The sequence below is a fragment of the Podarcis tiliguerta genome (genome assembly GCF_965153285.1).
Source record: "Podarcis tiliguerta genome assembly, chromosome: 13".
In the NCBI taxonomy this organism is placed as follows: Eukaryota; Metazoa; Chordata; class Lepidosauria; order Squamata; family Lacertidae; genus Podarcis; species Podarcis tiliguerta.
The window spans coordinates 24,740,673-24,759,191 of NC_139546.1; the positions used below are offsets into that span (position 1 = coordinate 24,740,673).

An 18,519-nucleotide genomic window follows, 5' to 3' on the forward strand; every position below is an offset into this window, starting at 1 on the left:
CAGAGAGGTGCCAGAAATGAAACCCCTAGCATTGTGCAGGAATCTGTAACCCAACAGTTTAAGATGGTGCAAGTTTGTCTGCAAGAGATTAATGTGTAGGATGAATGTACAGAGTGCCTCAAGGTATAAGTGATACTTGAGTCCATCCAAGCTCTGAGTCATACAGGACTTTCAAGAAAAGCCCATAATTAAGGGCAGCAAAACATTGGGCTCCTGTTTAAAAATGTGGTCATTTATTTCCCATCTTTGGTTTTGCCAAGACTCACCTACTCACTGATGGCCCAGTCCAGCAATTAAGGGCAGAAGGCAGCACAGCTCAATTATTGCTCAAGGATAATATACATTACACACAACACCAAATGTTATGCAAGCCACAGATACAATAAATCGGCACTACCCATCAGGTCTCTGCCAACAGTGATTATCTTTCTTTCTATCTCATAGCATAACAATCTTGCACCTGAACTGAAAGTAGCACACATTTGCAACAAAACTACAAAAAGAACAAGTAAAACAACCAGATAAAAGCAATTGCATAGCTGTTCACTAAACTGTTTACAACAGGATTAGCAAACCAAACAAAAGCGCTCCCATTCAGGGGTAAATACAATTGCCCAAATCCCTTATTAAAATTAATTATTTTGTTTAGCTGTACAAATCCCAAGTCTCGATTTCATATCCCCCCCCCTTTTCTCTATTCAGACATGCCAAAACACAGATGACAGGTTGTTTTGATATAAATACATACAATGTCACATCTTCATTGGAATGATAGGCTTAACGTGCTAATCTGACTTCAAAGTATACAATCCAGAGTGTTTATACTGGTGGTAGAAAGGAAAACACCTTTTGGGAACTACCTGACACTTGGCTGTTTCTCCAGACAACATAAATTTATTTTAAAATATATAATAGCCTAGGAAATTTCCTCTTAGCTTTGCATTTCATCTAAGCTCTTATTTATTAATTTTCAAGCTTAGCTCTTCTCATTCTAAAGACTCGGGGAGAAAAAATAACATTTTCAAAACAAATATATAGTTGCATGCCACTCCAATCTCTGAACGGTGCGAGATTCCAGGGGTTTCAGGCACCCTTACCCGGGGTCCGTGTTTCCTTTGGGAAATGAGGCATAGCGGAGACTGTGGTATCTTCATAATATATGGTTTATTTACAACCTGAACCTACGATGGAGGGGCTCACTGCATAAACACCGCAAAAGGAACTTGTTTCTCCCGTAGCTGTAGTCTTGGATCACAGCAGAAAGCAAACATTGTGCTCTGCCTCTGCCTTTTACAGCCTGCAACCTTTTTCCTTTTGGATCACATCACAGTCAAGTTTACACTCTGTTTCAAAACTCTGGCCTTCTAACTATCTAGACCTGGAGGAGGGGGTCTCGCCCATTTTCCATCTGGCACAGACTCCCCTCTCTTGCTATCTTAGTGATCCATCACCTTCCCCTTTGTTTTCTCTTAATGGCTCATCTCCCAGGTGATTACCTCATAAGAAAGCTAGTCTGGCTTATATTTTAACTCTTGATAGATCCAGGGGTTCAGGAGGCTTGATTAATTTCTAACACTTACTGGGTCCAGGAATTTAGCGGAGATTGGCACCCCCAAACTCATACTAATATTTGCAGATCAAACAAGCATATTAGATAATATCATATTCTGAAAACTAGACTGTCAGAAGAAATTCCTCATGTGCATCTAGTCTTCTGCTAACAGGGATTTCTTTGTTTACTTGCAAGAGCAATCCCACAAACGGCTGCCCACAGTTGAAAGCAGTACAAGCAAGAGTCACCACCGTAGTGAAAACTATGCTGTGGAAAACAAGCTAGATCAAAATTGGTTATCTTAGAGGGCCATTATCCTCTGGTCACTTTGGGGCATGGGTGGGGAGCATGTGGGCCTCCAGATGTTGTTGGCCTACAATTCCCATCATGCTTGATATTTAGCCATGCTCACTGGAGCCGATGGGAGTTGGAGTCCAACAACTAGAGGGCCACAGATGGATGATACAGATGTGCATGAAATTTGCATATAATGCGTATTTGCATATATGATGCGTATTTGGTGGCATCCATCGGTCTTGAGACAATGGAAGAATGAGCCACTAGAGAGTTACAGCCCCTGCTGTTGCTGTAGAGACCAATATGAGAGAGAAAAGTTTTATGGCAGCGGGGACAGATGAAGGCGTCCGGTTTCACTGTTACAAATACACCATGGCATATAGATGCAGATTTAGAAATAATTTAAAGTCTTATAATATTTGATAAAAGGATGCCATATTTCAACAAAATCGTCTCCATCATTTGTATTATTCAATGCATGTAATCTGTTTGTTAATTTCTCTGGTGCAGCAATAGACCATCCATTCTGTTTCCAACTGGAGATACACAGATGTTTCAATCCTTTCCAATTCTGTGACACTAGTAGACGTGCCACTGCAAAAGAAAAATAATTAGTTCGTTACAACAAAGCCAGATTGCCCTTCTTTTAAAATCCAAAACTTGTGATACATTCCACGTTGATGCGCAATATAGCTTATTTCTGTAAATACCTTCTGCCACAAAGGCTTATAGGTTCTCATAGAAGTGACTCTCCTGACTAGGATACATCTGTTGGGCCAGGAATGGAAAGCCCTAATTTTACATCCCACAAACTGATTAGGTCCACAAACATTTAAGCATTAAAATCTTTTTCCTTACTCAGGGGAGACAGGACTGCTTTTGGAGGTCCTGTTAGAATACTTTTTAAAATTAGGAAAATGAGCACCGACACACATTAATCTCTTGCCCTGTGGGAGGCACAAATACCATTTAAGCCCTTGCTTTCAGATCACACCATGCGGTAACCTCTCAATATCCCTGTCTGTATGCAAAACTCTATTATATTAAAACATAGATGACTAAGCTAGACAGCACAAAAGCAAAAATAAGAATACAACACAAATATATCCCATCTGCAGGTAGCAAACCTTTCTCTTCAAATTCTTGAAATCAGCTAATTTGTGGAAATGTTGGCTTGCTTTGCTTCTACCCTTTTGAAACAGAAATCTAAACTAGTCGCGAGAATTACATCAATAGGTTTATTGCTACGCTTTTGAATACATGAAATTGCTGTTCCCCCAGGAGTAAATTTGCGCCAGGACTCTTTAAGACTTAGAGCTTGTCGCCATTGAAGGTTGCAAAAATAAGTGGACCAAAGCCATATTTTCACCTTCCAATATGCAGTAACAAATAGATATCAATTGAGATAATCAGGATTTTGCTGTGGCTGTGACTGAACAGCAATGTGTCTACCCCTAAACAAAAGACTGCCTTACTCAGATCTTACTCCTTCCCGGAGAGAGGGGTTTAAACATCGAAGAGAGATTGCCAATATATTTCATTATCCCCGGGGGTGGGGGGTTGTGCCTAGACAAATAGCCTTGGGAAAGCTTTGAAGAGGAGGACATTGTCCATCTTGCAGGTCAAAAGTAGCTCTGAGGGTGGTTGGGGATAGCAGCAAAATAGAAAGAGGAGAAAGCCCTCGCTGCTCTACTCCTGTTTGTTTCTGGCTGCAGAAATCCTGACATTTCTGCTTCGACTTCTACCGACACTCTCCCACCTTCCCCGCATAAAAGAACCGGAGGACGAGCCCTGCGCACCGACCTGCTTAAACTCTACGCTCACTCTCTTTGCGTCACGTCGTCGCGTTAGCCCTCACGTGACCCGGCGCGCGACTCCTTGCCTACCAACCGCTTCAAGCAGGCAGCTTCGGGAAATGTAATTTCTACATTGCATTCGCAGTTTCGCAACAATCCGCTGGCAGCGTCCTTTTAAGTTAAGAGGGAGATGACTGGGTGCAAATGTCTTCCCAAATTGGGAGGTTTTTGTTTTCAATTGGAAAGTGGGCAATGGAGTGAGTGGGTGAGAGAGCCAGGGCGAGGGGAAAGGTTTGTGTGGAAAGTGCTGAAGAGGAAACGGAAGTTGCTGCCTTCCCCCTCCTCCCTCTCTCTCCATCCCTGCTTCCGCCGCTTCCCTCTCGTTGGAGACAAAGGAGCGAGGCCCGAGGCCCGTGTTGGAGCCGGTGAGTTTGCGGGGCCCAGTCTGGGTGTGGCGCCTGTGTGAGAGAGAGCCTGCGCGCCCGTTAGCTGTCCTCCTCCCCGCACCCGCTGTGAGGGTGGCGCCCCCTCCCCGCAGTCCTCACTAGGTCTACTCGGAAGTAGGTCCTGCTGAGTCCAGCGGGTCGTCGTCGTCTTCTTGCGGAGGGGATGGACAGGCAGAGCTGGCAGTACTTCAGTTCATTCATTTATTTTATTGCGTTTATAGAACGCCCTTCGTCCGAAGATCACAGGGCGGTTCACAGCATAAAAACACAAAAGGCATAACGTGATTTTTAAAAAGAAAGTTCTCTCTATATATATATGAAAGCTATATATAAAATATAATATAAATCTCAAACTCCCAGGGTCGTTATTGATAACAGATTAATTTAGGAGGATCAGGGTTTGTGGGGGGGGGGACTCAGGGGTACTCATACCCCTAAACATTTTGTGAGTCTAATTTTGGCCTCATTGAGTGTACATATGTGTGTGTGTGTGTGTGTGTTTACACACACACACATATAAACACTGATCCTCCTAAATTAATCTGTTATCATTAATGACTCTGAGATTTTGATCTTGTTACACAAAACAAGCACATTTTGATTCAGAGTTTTTTCTTCTCTAGAGAGGAAAACCATTTGCGATATATGATTTCAACTTTTTCTTTTGGTACCGCATGAAAGAAGTCGCTACAAGTGGGTAGTGTTTAAAGGGGGAGGGAAATAAACTTTTCCTGTACTGGTTCATATCTTTGCTCTGAAACAACAAGGGGATTATCTGTGTTTAAGAAGGTAGCTCAGTACTGCAAACAATGAAGTTTATAGATGATTGTTGTTCAGTACTGTATATCAATTATGTGCTTTAGTTGTAGATGTTGGAGGACTACGTTGGTCCAACTGTTTATATGGGATGTGTCAAGAGAGAACATGATTTATAGTGATGTTCTGCTTTTCTTTTTCAGATCTAATGTCAGCTGGTTGAACACTTTTCTACCAAAATGTCAAGTAAGTTCAGCAGCAGTCTGTGTGTATGTGTTTTTTTTCTTATTTAATTCATATCCACATATAGAATAGCACCAATATTTCATTCCATGGATCATTGATAATGATATCTGCACACTCTAAACCAGCCTTGGGTCCCCAGACATCTGGGGACGCCTGAGGATCCAAAGTTGAGAAAGTCTGCTCTAAACCTTCCCAATTTTGAACTACGTACTTAGTGTGTTACTGTCACTGTCCTTATGGCAAAAAGTTCATTTGTTCAAGAGCTCCAAATCAACTATAATTGTGCACCCTGAATTTTCCAAAATCCTGAAAATTGTGACAGTCTGGATGTGCAGTCACATGAAAAGTCTGTTACTGCTTCAGCAACTCAATCAGCCACCCTTTGGTTGTTCTGTTAGAATAGGAGAAGGGAAGAATACAGAGAAATTCTGTTTTACTTTTAATTTACTTGAGCTTGTTCATTCTACTCACTCCTTTGAGTTCTTGGGAACTGAACACAAGATTACAAACCACAGCTTGGGTGCTCCTATATGAAGTATTTTCTTAAATGACAGACTTTCCTCCCCCTCATCTATTCACCTTTTGATTTGATACTTGAAATTTTTGCTGGCAGTCTCTAGGTTTCCAGCTTGTCTACATAGTCATTCTCCCCCCCCCCTTCTTTTTTAAAACAGAAAGGCCATCCTATGCCCCACCACCCACCCCAGCCCCCACAACCGTAAGTATGAAAGTATTTTTCTTCCTTTGTAAACTAAAGCCTGATTTCATTTTAGTTCAGCAGAGAAGATACTGCAGAGCTCTGTAAACCAAATCAGACAAATGGTTCCTCTCACAGCGTGATTAAATTCTGACTCCAGTCCATACCTCAGAATCCTTTGCCAGCCCTGGCTGTGGAGTGCTTTTAACTGGCATTTTCAAGAATTAGAACTTGGGGTCTCATGCCTGCTGCTTGCTATGTTTCCAGACTATAACACAAGCTTACTTCCTATAACATTTGGCATTCATTTTTGTAAAAGTACACATTTTAATCTCGTGTTGCATCTTTAATCCAAGTAATATCTCACATAGCTTCTTTCCAAAGCACCTAGTAAAAGCTGTGACCACACATTTTTGGAAACCTGGATAAATGCAAGCTCTGTTTTTTAAGTCTGCTAAGATATGAGCATCTGTGTGGTAATAACAGGCATTTGTGAATCTCCCTAATTGTATATTGTAATTATTCCCATAGAATGAGGTATAAACACCTTGGCAGGGAATGGGGGGGGGGGAGATGTTGTTATAGCTATTACATACAGTAGCAGAAGGTGGAAGTGAGGTACACAAAGAACAGAACAAGGTTTTCACTTCTAGGGAAAGAGAGTAGATTAACCTTTTGAGTAAACACGTTCAGAATATCTGTGGTGTGTGCTATGAAAAGGAAGGCACGCTATAAGCCACATACTTTAGAGAGCAGAAGGTAAGAATTAAATGCAGGCCTCAGGTTTCCACTTTGTGACCAGGCTGGCATGTCATGCTAAACCATTGTTGAGTTCAGGTGAGAAGAAGCTTTTGCTTTACTACAGTTGTCATGTTGTCTATGGTTATTAACTATAGTTAGCTTAAAACAAGCCAACTTCAAATTGTGTTTTCAGAAACTGGCTTCTTTAACCACAGGTTAAAGACCACAGGTTTGGATGACACAGGAAGCTGTGGTTAAATAGAAGTGAAGGTCCCCAACCTCCTCCTTAGCTATGTGGGGTGGGTGTGCAAACTCAAGGCTTGGTGCAGCTTCTTGTCTAAACCAAAGTGCAAGTGATGTGTGAACTCAGCCTCCCTGCTTTGGCTGCTCTCTGCAGAGCCAGAGGGCTTCCTGATGGGAATTTATTGTAGAACTCACACCATGTTTGACACCATGTCAGAATGCCATCCTATAGCTCTTTCCATTGAATCTGGATTTTGTGTGGTAACAGAAAATAATGAAAAATAAACAATTATACATCTGCAGACACTACTCATGCAAAAGCTCACTGATTCCATTTTTTTGTGGGCCGTTTGTCACATATGCAGTGACCTTTTTGGTAGGTGTTCTCCCTCTTCTCCTTGCACCTCACCTGAACACAGCCTAGTCATTTTGTTTCTGATGGCCCAAACAATGGGAGCATGCCTGTTTCCACAGATTGCTGCATACTGATGGTCCAACTGAAAGGTATCTGGAGAGTCTGTAATTGGTGCATATCACTTTAAAAAAAATAAATACTGAGGCCATGCTCAAAACTGCTTTTGCAAAAAAAAAGAAAAGAAAACCTCTTATTATTAAACCACTATATTAAAAATATTTATTGCCCACCTTTGGGGAGTGCATTCAAGCTGCAAACTATGCACCTAGTGTACTGTCTCAAAGTAATGATTTGGGTATTAGTTGCATTTATGGTTCACCTTCTCCAGAACAGAATAAAACAGAATATCGGGATGGTTCAAGAGCCGAGAATTGTCCAGGTTTGGGTATACTGGACAGAACTGTTGGTTGGATCCTATTTCCCCCTTTTTCTGTGGCGCTGCTAAACATTTTATTTCTATTTGGTCATTAGTTACTGCAGTGGCCTGGTTTGCACCTAACATTAAACCATGGTTCATTAAGCTGTAGTTCATTAAACCGTGGCTTAGTGCTATATGTGAACCCTCCCCAGCAGCTCAACTATGGTTTGTGTGCTCCAAAACAAACCATAATCTGACGGCGTCTTGGATTTTGGACTTGGTTTTAATTATAGATTGGTGCCGTGTGAGAACCTGGTACCCTTCTTTAACCATGATTTAAGCATTGTTTGTCCACTCTACCTATTCACCAGGCTACAGAATAGAACCCCCATTATTAAAAGTTGTATTATCTAGCCGTTAACAGTTATATCATTTACATGGAAAGGAGCCTCACTGATTTGTGCAGAACTTATTTCCATCGAATGAGTTTAGCACTGGGGTGCCAATGACATTTCCTTAGAATCATAGATGTGTAGAGTTGGAAGGGACCCCAGGGGTCATCTGCTCCAACCGCCTGCAGTGCAAGAATCTCAGCTAAAGCATCCATGGCAGGTGGTTAGTCAACTTGTGCTTTGAAACCTCCAAGGAAGTAGGGTCCACAACTTCCCAAGAGAATCCATTCCACTGTCAAACAGTGCTTACTGTCAGAAAGTTTTTTCTGATGTTTAGTTGGAATCCATTGGATCGAGTCCTGCCCTCCTGAGCAGGAGAAAACAAGCTTGCTCCATGTCTTCCATGTGACAGCCCCTAAGATAATTGGAAGATGGCTATCATATCTCCTCTCAGTCTTCTCTTTACCAGGCTAAACTTTCTCAACCATTCCTCATAAGGATTGGTTTCCAGGCCCTTGATCATCTTGGCTGCCCTTCTCTGCACACATTGCAGTTTGTCAATATCATTTTTAAATTGTGGTGCCCAGAAGTGGACATAGTACTCTAGGTGTGTTTTGACCAAGGCAGAATAGAGTGGTATTATTACTTCCCTTGATCTGGACTCTATACGTCTGTAGATGCAGCCTAGAATAGCATTAACTTTTTTTTTTTTTGCTGCTGCATCACACTGTTTACTCATGTCCAACTTAAGGTCTACTTTGATCCCTAGATCCTTTTAACATGTACTACTTGCAAGCCTGGTGTCCCCCCGTCTTCTGTTTGTTCAACTTGTTCTTCATGCCTAGGTATAGGATTTCATATTTGTCCCTCTTGAAATTAATTGCATTAGTTTTGGCCCAGTTCTCCAGTCTGCTTAGGTCATCTTGAATTCTGATTCTGTCTTCTGCAGCATTGGCTTCTCCCAATTTGGTGTCCTCTGCAAATATGATGAGCATCCCCTCATACACCATGTCCACAACATCCCCCTGATCCATGCAAGGAACCTACTACTTGCTTGAACTTCCTCTTGCTTTGAATGTAGCTGAATAAATCTTTATTATTATTTTTAACTTCACTTGCAAGCCCGGTTCATTCTGAGCTTTGGCCTACCTGACCTTTTCCATGCAACTGTTGGCTACTCTTGTACACTTGAACATAAAGTTCCTTGCCCTCTGAGATCTTTCGATGCACTGAATTCTGATTACATTGATTAAATATTGTGGCTGTGCAGTTTCTCTTTAGGGCTGCAATAATTTTAAAATAATTTTGTGTCACCCACTCCATACCAGGGTAACTATGTAAGCTTTCCTCCCACTGCGTTCTAGAAACATCTGGCTGGCTGGAGTCCCCATTGCATTTATTTAATTAAAGTATTTGATATATCACCTGCCAGATTCACAACCTCCAGGGTGGCTTATAGGGATATTTTGAAATGATAATAATAGAACTATAAAGAACCAGGAAAAGCACATTGGCAGCCTGAAAGCAAATCTATTTTGAAAGACCTGGGCAAATAAAACAAAGTCTCCTGATGCCAGCAGGATGTGAAATTTTGTGCCAGTCTCCCTGGGGAGAGCGTTCCAAGGCCCTTTCTTTAGTTGCTACTCACTTATACTGCAGGAGAGGCACCCAAAGAAGGGCCTCAACAGAGGACTTAACCATGGAGACAGGTTTGTGTGAGAGTAAGCAGCCCTACTTATACTTGACAGCTTTCAGGCTGTATAGCACTTTGAATTGCTCTCAGAAATGAGCCAGCAATAAAGACATTTAAGTACTGATGAATTAAGTATGTTTCATTTACTGGTCCTAGTCAACCATCTAGCAACATAACTGGGCAACCTATTATGGGAAAACCTATTATTTCTCTATCCTGTACAGCTCCTAGCACCTTGCTAGAGCTAGGTAAACATAGAAAAGTGTGGTGTGGCAGGTGAATACGAGGGCGAGTGCTTTTTTGATGGCAGTGCTCTGACTTTGGAATGCCTTCCTGGGTGTTTTTGACACCATGGATACACCTCCCCCCCCCCCAAAAAAAAGAATTCATTGTAATTTATTTTGTGGCACAGCTTCAACGATTTCTATCTCAGCTATGGGATTTTCAGCTGCCATTAAATATTCATTCATTTGGGGGTGAGTTAACTTGTATTTTAGATAATTGTTAACATGCAACCTATAGTCTTATTTGGTTGAATATAAAGATCCAAAATAAATACTGAAGTTTGAACCGTGAACTAATTTTGAAAAGACAAATGGCTTAAGAAAATATTGGTGCACCGAGCGCCCATATAAAGGACTAGGTCTACTTGGCTAAACATATTTAGATGCTTTCCTATGATGTGTCATGTCCTTTGAGTATTCCAGTTTGGGGGGGGGGTTGTACCCCATGAGCACCTGGATAAGCAATGAATCAGAGCTGTGAATCTCCATTTTTCTTGGGAGTTTTCCTTCAGCATCCTTCAGAAGCACCTGAAGGGTAGTTGGTTTTTCTAATTTCGGTTGGCTGGAGCCCAGCCCAGCAGGTTGGGTGGTAATAGTTCTAAGGTTATATTGATTATTTTAGAATGTATATTTAAATCAAGCATGCAATTTGCCATTCGCCTACAGAGCATAGCAATTAGCCCCCAGGCGGGCAGATGACTGGCAAACTGGGCGGTTCAGACGCAGTGCCAAATCATGCTTTGACATTATGTCAGCAAGGAGCTTTGGGATTTTATTCTTCCTCTGCTCATTGCATGATGCAGTTCCCTTCTTCTGACCCGGCTATGAAGCAAGCCATGGTCTGCTGTTTTCAGTGTTTGAAATTAGCCAGGCGCCAGGTGCATTTTGCACCTGGCTACCAACCACTTGCGACCAAGTAAAGATGCCAGGGCGCCAGGGTACCACGATCTAGAGGTGCATGCCTGTGGATCCTTGGATCTGGACTGTTTTCACCCACCCATACCCCATCCTGTCGAATTCTATCAGTTATATTTTATCTGCACAATCAGAATGAGTGTCACAAACCAAAATGCTTTTTCTGTGCAGCAGGAGCAGGAGCAGTGAACAACATTATAGTTTATCGTTGTAGCATGTCTTCAGTTTCCCCACTGCCCTGATCGCAGTTGTGAAGAATATCCGTACATTATGAATGATCAGTGTCACCATTAAGAAAAAGAGGTCGGAATAGGCCAATTATAAATGTGGACCATCTCTGGATAAAGTGACTTTTCTTATTTTAAGTTCTCAACGTTCTTAACCTAGCTCAAGGTTGTTATCTGAACTAGGCAGTTGTTTTAACTTTGAGGTTACACCCATCCAGAATCTGCAGTGGCAAGTTTTTTTTAAAGAGAGAAACCCCTCTTTCCTCAACAGGTTTCATTCAGGCTTACTGTCCCTCTTGAGAGAGGGAGAGAGAGCCAGCTGCTGTTAACACCTCATTATGCTTGTTTAAATTTCTGGTTGCTTTTGCATGCTGTACTGCAAACCATTTTCATTTCTCTGTGTTCTCCTCGTTGGGATTCATTTCTCATTCGTGTTTTTGTCTCATTTGTTTCCATCAGCAAATGCCCAGCACACCGGGGTTTGTGGGATACAATCCATACAGCCATCTGGCCTACAACAACTACAGGCTGGGAGGGAACCCGGGCACCAACAGCCGGGCCACGGTAGGAGAATCAACTATTACGTCATCCGGCAAACAACAGGAAGTGACCAGAAATGGCTTTAGAGTTAGGTTCTTCTGAATCTTAGCTGATACCACTTTTTTATTTTCATTTTTCAAATATGAAACATGAACAACAATAACTTGTGGTTTCTTTCCCTCTCTCCCTAGTCTTCCTCTTTTTTTCCTTTCTTTTTTTTCCACTGTGCACGTTTTACATAATGGCCTTCTATTTGTAAAGCATACAACAAAATGGGGGTGAGTTCACGTGTATGCCCATTGATAAGTGGAGCATCACATATGGGTGGAACTGTTATCGCAGATCAGGCACCACTCCCAGCACCTCTTGACTGTGGTTTCCATGGAGGCAGCTCACACATTGCCTTGCCAGGGCACCAAGGGAGAAGGAAGCAAGTGATAGACATGCACAAGGCAATCAGCCTTTTGAGTTCCAGAAGAACAGTTCACTTGAAAGGTGGGCATGCTTCAGCATCTTCAAGACTTAACTTGGCAGGAATGTTTCTGAAGCTACAGCCTACTTCCTCAGATGGGTGGACCTTTTCCAAATTTGCAGGAAATTGTTTTAGAGCTACAGTCGTACCTTGGATCCCGAACACCTTGCGAGTCTAAAGTTTTGACTCCCGAACGCCACAAACCCAAAAGTGAGTGTCCCGGTTTGCGAATGTTCTTTGGAACCTGAACATCTGTCACAGCTTACGTGGCTTCCGATTGGCTTCCTGCAGCCAATCTGGAGCCGCGTCTTGGTTTTCGAACGTTTCGGAACTTGAACAGACTTCCAGAACGGATTCCGTTCGAGGACCAAGGTACCTCAGAAGTCGAACCAAATCCATTTCTGAAGTTTGTTCAACTTCCAAAACATTTGAAAACCAAGGCCATCTTCCGATTGGCTGCAGGAGCTTCCTGCACTCAATTGGAAGTTGCGTCGGACATTTGGCTTCCAAAAAACGCTCGAAAACACTTACTTCCAGGTTTTCAGTGTTCAGCAGCCAATTTGTTTATCAACTAAGCCATTCAAGAATGTCCAAAATCTTCTTAGGCTCATTTAAGTTGGCATCTTCTGCCTCCATGTGTTAAAATAAGCTGTGTTCTGGAATTGGGGTTGGTGGGGGGAGCACCTGCTCACCTTCAGAATTAAACATCATTTTGGATTTTCCCATTACTACTTTTAAACTAATTATGTGAAGTTTTGATGTCCTCCTAAAAGAAGCTTAAAATTGGGGAAAGAATCAGTAAGAACTACCATCTTGACCTTCCTACTTGCTTCCTATCTACTGCCAAAGGACATTCATTATTTTTACTATTATTGTCAATATATATCACTTGCCCTTCAGCCTATTGTCCTAGGGCAGGTTATCAAAATGAAAAACAATGTTTAGAAACAATATAGACATAAGCTGGCCCTAAAAATACACAGCTTTGGTGCCAAAAGCCAGTGTAAAGAGGTGCATCTTCATTCGACAACAGCTGTACAGTATAATGAAGATGCCAGATGCACTTTTTAGCAGCTGCCATAGAAAATGCCCCTTCCTGGGCTGCCACCCCATGAGCTTTGGGGGGGGGGGAATAACCAATAGGCCTCCCCTGCCAATCTTAACACCCAATGGGGTGTGTAGAGAAGGAGGCAGTTTCAGGTATTTGGGGCCTGAGTCGTTTAGGGCTTTAAACAGCACCACGAGCACCTTGAATTGGGCTCGGAAAGAAACAGCCTGTAAGCATTGCTGGTCGAGAATGCTCCATAATAACCTGTTAGCACCTAGGCTGTCTTAACTCATGTCATCTGGCTGCTGTAGACGGCATCACAGTGACCTGCCAGTGGTGACCACATCATTGTGAGATCTTCTTTCTCATGCATTCCCCCCTGATAATGTGGCAGTAACGGGTCAATACAGGCCATGCTTCCTTTTCCTAATTACATGCTTTCTTTCTTTTGATTGTTGTACTCCCAGCTGAGAAACATAGATCTGGGAAAGAATTCCACTCCTGGCCCACTTCATGCATTCCCTGCCTGCTTCTACACAAGAATGGGGGTGGGCGGAAATAACGCTATAAGGAAGTGGCTCTCATGCCCCTCCAGGAGCATGTGTAATATACCTTGAAAAAGCATTTTATAAGTTAACTAACAAATTAATAAAATGCAGTTGCTCTTCTGGAATTTGCTAGTAACTGATAACTGTAGTAAGTGTTAGAGCAGTGTTCACCCACGCTGGACAGTCAAACAAGGAAGCACATCAGCTATCCCCAGTGTGGTTCTCTCCAGATGTTTTGGACTACAACTCCCATCGGCTGTGGACAGCATGGCCAGGGGTGGTGTAATCCAAAGAATATGGATGATACTGAGCTGGGCAAGGCTGGATTGCATAGTAGCTGCTGTCACGGCCTGCCCCTAGCAGCCCCAAAACCGAAGTGTGCAACTCTCAAGGGACTCTCGTGTCCCTTGTGGAGTTCGTCCGCAGCTCAACACGACACTCATTTGATAAGTTGAAGAGAGCCCTCTTTTGGCCCTCGGTGCTCAGATCAGAAGTAGATCAATGTGGCAAAGCGATACAGTAGGTACACAATACAATGGCGGGGAATTGATGGCCCTTCATGCTTTTAAATCACATTTCATAGGAAGGATTTCTTACATTACTAAGATCTTCATAAGGTGTCTGTGTGTGTTTTTCCCAAATACAGTTTTTGTCCATTCATCATTTAAAAATCTTCTCCCCAAAGACTTTTAAAATCTGAATTTAGGTTCAGATTAAAACAGGTTTTTATGTTTCACAGATTTCCATTGTATATATGTCATGAGCATTTACACCTTTCTCTGCTGTGTATATTTCAATATATGTGGTCTTTAAAAAAAACACCTATTGATTTATAAGCATTAAATTAATTCACTGAATGTTTTCAGTCCCATTGTTATGTGTGTGCATGTATCTGTATACAGTTGCTAATGCATACACCTCAAAAACGTATAGATACTTCAGTGGAAGCAATATATGAATTGATTGGTTCAAAGCATTTCATAAATATGAGCAGGAGCAAAGCCTGGTTTTTTTTCCTAAAACAAAACAAAAAGTTGAAGTGCTTCTGGAATGCTAGAGATCTGATCTTGCAAGCTTGCCACACATGCTTTACCTCAGGCTTAGTGGTCCTGCCACATTCTGCGAGATTGACCTTACTGCTCTCAAACTGAAATCCATGCAGAGACTTGTCTGTATGTTTATGCCTTCATCTTAAACACTGCAGTTCCAGGACAGCTATATGTGTTGCAAGGTGCAGGTGGAATCTTGTTCATGCAGGCTGCCCCATTAATTGCTATGGAAAGAGGAGATCCACGTGAGCTGAGAAACGGTGTGTGCTGATCTGTTTCTTCCATTGAAATGAACAAGAAGCCCATGGAGATGGTGGTACAAGTCAGAGCTTCTGGCACTGTAAGCAATTGCCAGATGTGGGAACATAATAGTTTATTATGGTAGAATTCCATTGCCCAGAGTTATCACACTATCAGAAATAGTGTGGGGAACTTGGCTCTTGCAACTTCCCTTGGGATCCATTTAATATAGTTGGCATTCAGTCCCCACATGAACACAGAACACTGACCATAGCCATGGTTTGTAAACCACTTAGAGATTTTGCTATAGCCAAGCAGTATATAAATTTGGTTTTGGGTTTTTTTAAAAATATATATAGCAAATATACTGCACTCATTTCAGCAGAAGTATGGAAGCCAAGGCTTTTAATGGAAATTGTGTTAAGACTGAGGAGTTATATCCTTCTGGCAAACTATAGATAATGCAAACGAAGTGTCAGCTTGTCTTGGATGGATGAGAGGTTGTATTTGTGCAAATAATGTATTTTGGAAACGAGAAAATAAATCATAGAAAGAAAGGCACTGTGTAGCTGCCAGCCAATAACACCTATTTGTTTTAGTGTCTTTCTTTTTCTTTCTTATTGAGTGCAGGCAAGGTGCTTGGCGGTTTGTACCTTTAAGGAAGACAAAGGTCCCTCCAGGAACTCACAGTCTAATTTGGACTCCGACAGTGAAATTCGGATACATGTGGTGTACAGGTTGAGGGAGCCAACCTTGCAGAGTTCTTGTTATGATACGTTTTCTGGGCTCTCCTCACCCTTAGCCTGCCTTAATGGAATAAGTATAACCTGAGAAGGCCTTGAGTGAAAGAATATCCATCCTACTTCAGTTCTGTTCTCTCTCCTCTTCCTAAAGTTACCTGTCTCTTTTCTTTAGCATTGAGGTTGCATTCACCCCTGAACTTGACCACTGGTTTGCCACTGTGCCTATGGCAGCAAGTGTCCCTAATGTTCTCCTGGGCAGTGGTTCGGGGCGGGGGGTGGGGGATCTAAGAAAGCTACCGCTGTAAAATCCAACTATCCCCAAGAAGCCAGCCTAAAAGAAGTCAAAATTGGGTATGCCCAGGATTCGGAGCAGTGACTACTATTCCCCTAAACTAGGTATGGCCAAATTTGGCCCTCTAGCTGTTTTGGGACTACACCTCCCATCGTCCCTAGCTAACAGGACCAGTGGTTAGGGATGATGGGAATTGCAGTCCCAAAACAGCCGGAGGGCCAAGTTTGGCCATGCCTGCCCTAAACAATCATAGCTGTCTAGAAAGGTCCTGTCAAACACAGCATCACCCATACTCTGCTATGCGTTGCAGGCGGATTATGGGAGAGCCGCCTGTTTTGCAACATGAAACGATCCCAACAAACAGTTGGAAGTTAAGAGTAGTCAAATCTGCATACAGCTGTGGGTGTGGAGGCTACAAAAGGGATGTGCTTAATTCCAGCACTGGGGTGAGGCAGGTGTGGATGCAGCCTCAGGTATTTAGTGCTGGTAGAGTTAACAGCTGCTCTCATTAGAAAGTGAAAACGGACTTTTGAAGCCACTGTTACAAGTAGAGAAAATCTGCTTCTCTTTCATTTAGAATTCTCTGTACTGACAAATTCATCAGAGGTGCTGTCGGAAAGTACTCCCGACCCAGGGTGCTGGAGAATGTAACCCTTCTGATGAGAGCTAATAATGTTGCCTGCACCTGTGTCTCACTTACCTGTGTACGTCTCTTGGCAAATGCCTGTCTTGGCGGTTCGCAAATGTTTGAGATAAGATAACCAGTGGATTTTATTTGGTTCTTCTCTAGGCATCATCGGGTATCACAATCCCCAAACCCCCTAAGCCTCCAGATAAGCCACTCATGCCCTACATGAGGTACAGCAGGAAGGTGGGTACAGAACACTTGGTCTTGATTTCAGTAAGCAGGCCTCAAAACCACGTTAGCCTTAACCTATTTCATGGTGGTTCTTAAAAGTGTACTTGAATGTGTGGTGTTGTTTTTTTCTTTCCTTAAGGGAAAACTTAAGAATGCAGTTTGTCTTCTCTTTTCACAGTGAAGGCAATAGCAAACCATGCAAATGGAGCGGGTGGGGAGTTAGTTTCGCTGCAGGACGAAACTTGGCCACTGTACTTTCGGGGGACAAATGAAGAGCTTCATTTAATTGAATATTTAGACAATGCTTAAAACTGCTGCCACCCCTCTCTGCTAACAAGGATGCATCTGGTGACTTGTTGACATACTTTTCTGTTTTAAAAGTATCCAGGATTGGTGCAGCTCGATAGCTGGACTTTGCAGTAGTGACAATAGGACCTACTCTGCTTTTTTGAAAAGTTGTGTGTGGTTTTTTTTTCTTTTTTTAAAAAAAGAGGGTGCAGCGTCATTCCTCTCTTTCTCTCCCCCTTTTTTAAAATGTGAGCTTTTTCCTGATTAAAATGAGTACCTAGGACAGCGCCTGATCCAATCCATTGTCGAGGAGTCACTGAGCCAGGAGGACGACTGTGTTACCGGCCTTCCCATCTCTGGTTTTAAAAAAAAACCACAGCAACACCAGTTTCATCCAGCGGCCTCTCTTAAGACAAAAAGAGAAGAAACGTAATGCAGGATTTAAGGGCAAGACTGGCGGAAAAGATGCTGTGCGGCTGAGAATTAAACCAGGCAGTGGATAAACGTCGTAACTCTTGACTTCCTGCCCCAGAGAAATAATCAAACAGTGGACATAGCATAGCAAAAAAACAAACAAACCCTGTCTTAATGTAACCTTGCATTGTGATGATAGCTCTCAGAAAAGACCCTAGTCATGGTAGTGATATTAACAACAAAAAAATAGATGTGTTTTCAGTTAGCTGGAGCTTTACTACAGATGTTTTTATTAAGGTCTGGGACCAAGTGAAGGCGTCCAATCCTGACTTGAAGTTATGGGAAATTGGGAAGATCATTGGAGGGATGTGGCGAGACCTCACTGATGAAGAGAAGCAAGAGTACTTAAATGAATATGAAGCAGAAAAGGTACACGGAAGAAATCCCTCTCTCTCTCCCCCAAATGACACTGGACGTCTCTCTCTCTCACACGTGCACACACGAGGCTAAAATCTTTTTTAAAAAAGAAAGAGAGACTAGCTCTGGAGGAGGAGGTGATAAAGCAGACTCACATACGAGAGAGGTATTGAGGAAGGAAACTGAATCAACTCTTTGCTGTGCGAGCCCAGCTCTCCCGGGAGCTTTAAGGAAAGTATGGTAGAAACACGATCCTTGGATTGCTTGAAAAGAGCCCACAACACCAGATCCTTCAATTAAACCTGAGTCGAGGTTGTGTGCCGTCCCTCTCTGCCCCCCAACTCTAAAGGCACCTGGAAATAAAGCACAGTTTAATGAGATTTCCCTCTTCCAGTTCCTCCCAGCATCACACTCCTCCTGTATTCCCTTTGCTGTTCATTATATATGGACGCGCACCGAAATGTTTAGATGACACCCTGCCCTGCCTCTGGCTGTGAGACCTTTGCAGAGGAGAGCAGTTGAACCTCAGTAAAGCTGCCCTGAGATGTTGT

At 42.6% G+C, this 18,519-nt stretch overlaps 1 protein-coding gene and 2 long non-coding RNA genes across 7 annotated transcripts in view; 1 reads left to right on the forward strand and 2 right to left on the reverse strand.

Annotated features, from left to right (window-relative positions):
- Nucleotides 1–1,145: 1,145 nt before the first annotated feature.
- Nucleotides 1,146–3,755, reverse strand: LOC310662026. Its single transcript, XR_014504203.1, has 2 exons — nucleotides 3,653–3,755; nucleotides 1,146–2,443 (listed from the first exon to the last, which is right to left on the reverse strand). It is a non-coding gene; the product is annotated as an uncharacterized lncRNA (long non-coding RNA).
- A 174-nt stretch (nucleotides 3,756–3,929) lies between these two features.
- SMARCE1 (SWI/SNF related BAF chromatin remodeling complex subunit E1) overlaps nucleotides 3,930–18,519 on the forward strand; it is a 28,077-nt gene continuing 13,487 nt past the window's right edge. Inside the window, exons 1-6 of one of the 5 annotated variants that reach the window (XM_083408723.1) lie at nucleotides 3,930–4,070; nucleotides 5,051–5,093; nucleotides 5,768–5,811; nucleotides 11,518–11,685; nucleotides 16,781–16,861; nucleotides 17,849–17,980. In XM_083408723.1, coding sequence (XP_083264849.1) covers nucleotides 5,087–5,093; nucleotides 5,768–5,811; nucleotides 11,518–11,685; nucleotides 16,781–16,861; nucleotides 17,849–17,980 — 432 coding nt within the window. In that variant the 5' untranslated portion in view covers nucleotides 3,930–4,070; nucleotides 5,051–5,086. Of the gene's footprint in view, nucleotides 4,206–5,050; nucleotides 5,094–5,767; nucleotides 5,812–11,517; nucleotides 11,686–16,780; nucleotides 16,862–17,848; nucleotides 17,981–18,519 lie in introns of all 5 variants that reach the window. The other 4 variants (XM_083408725.1, XM_083408724.1, XM_083408726.1 and 1 more) reach the window with 4 other exon arrangements.
- On the reverse strand, nucleotides 13,188–16,774 carry LOC310662025. Its single transcript, XR_014504202.1, has 2 exons — nucleotides 16,199–16,774; nucleotides 13,188–16,090 (listed from the first exon to the last, which is right to left on the reverse strand). It is a non-coding gene; the product is annotated as an uncharacterized lncRNA (long non-coding RNA).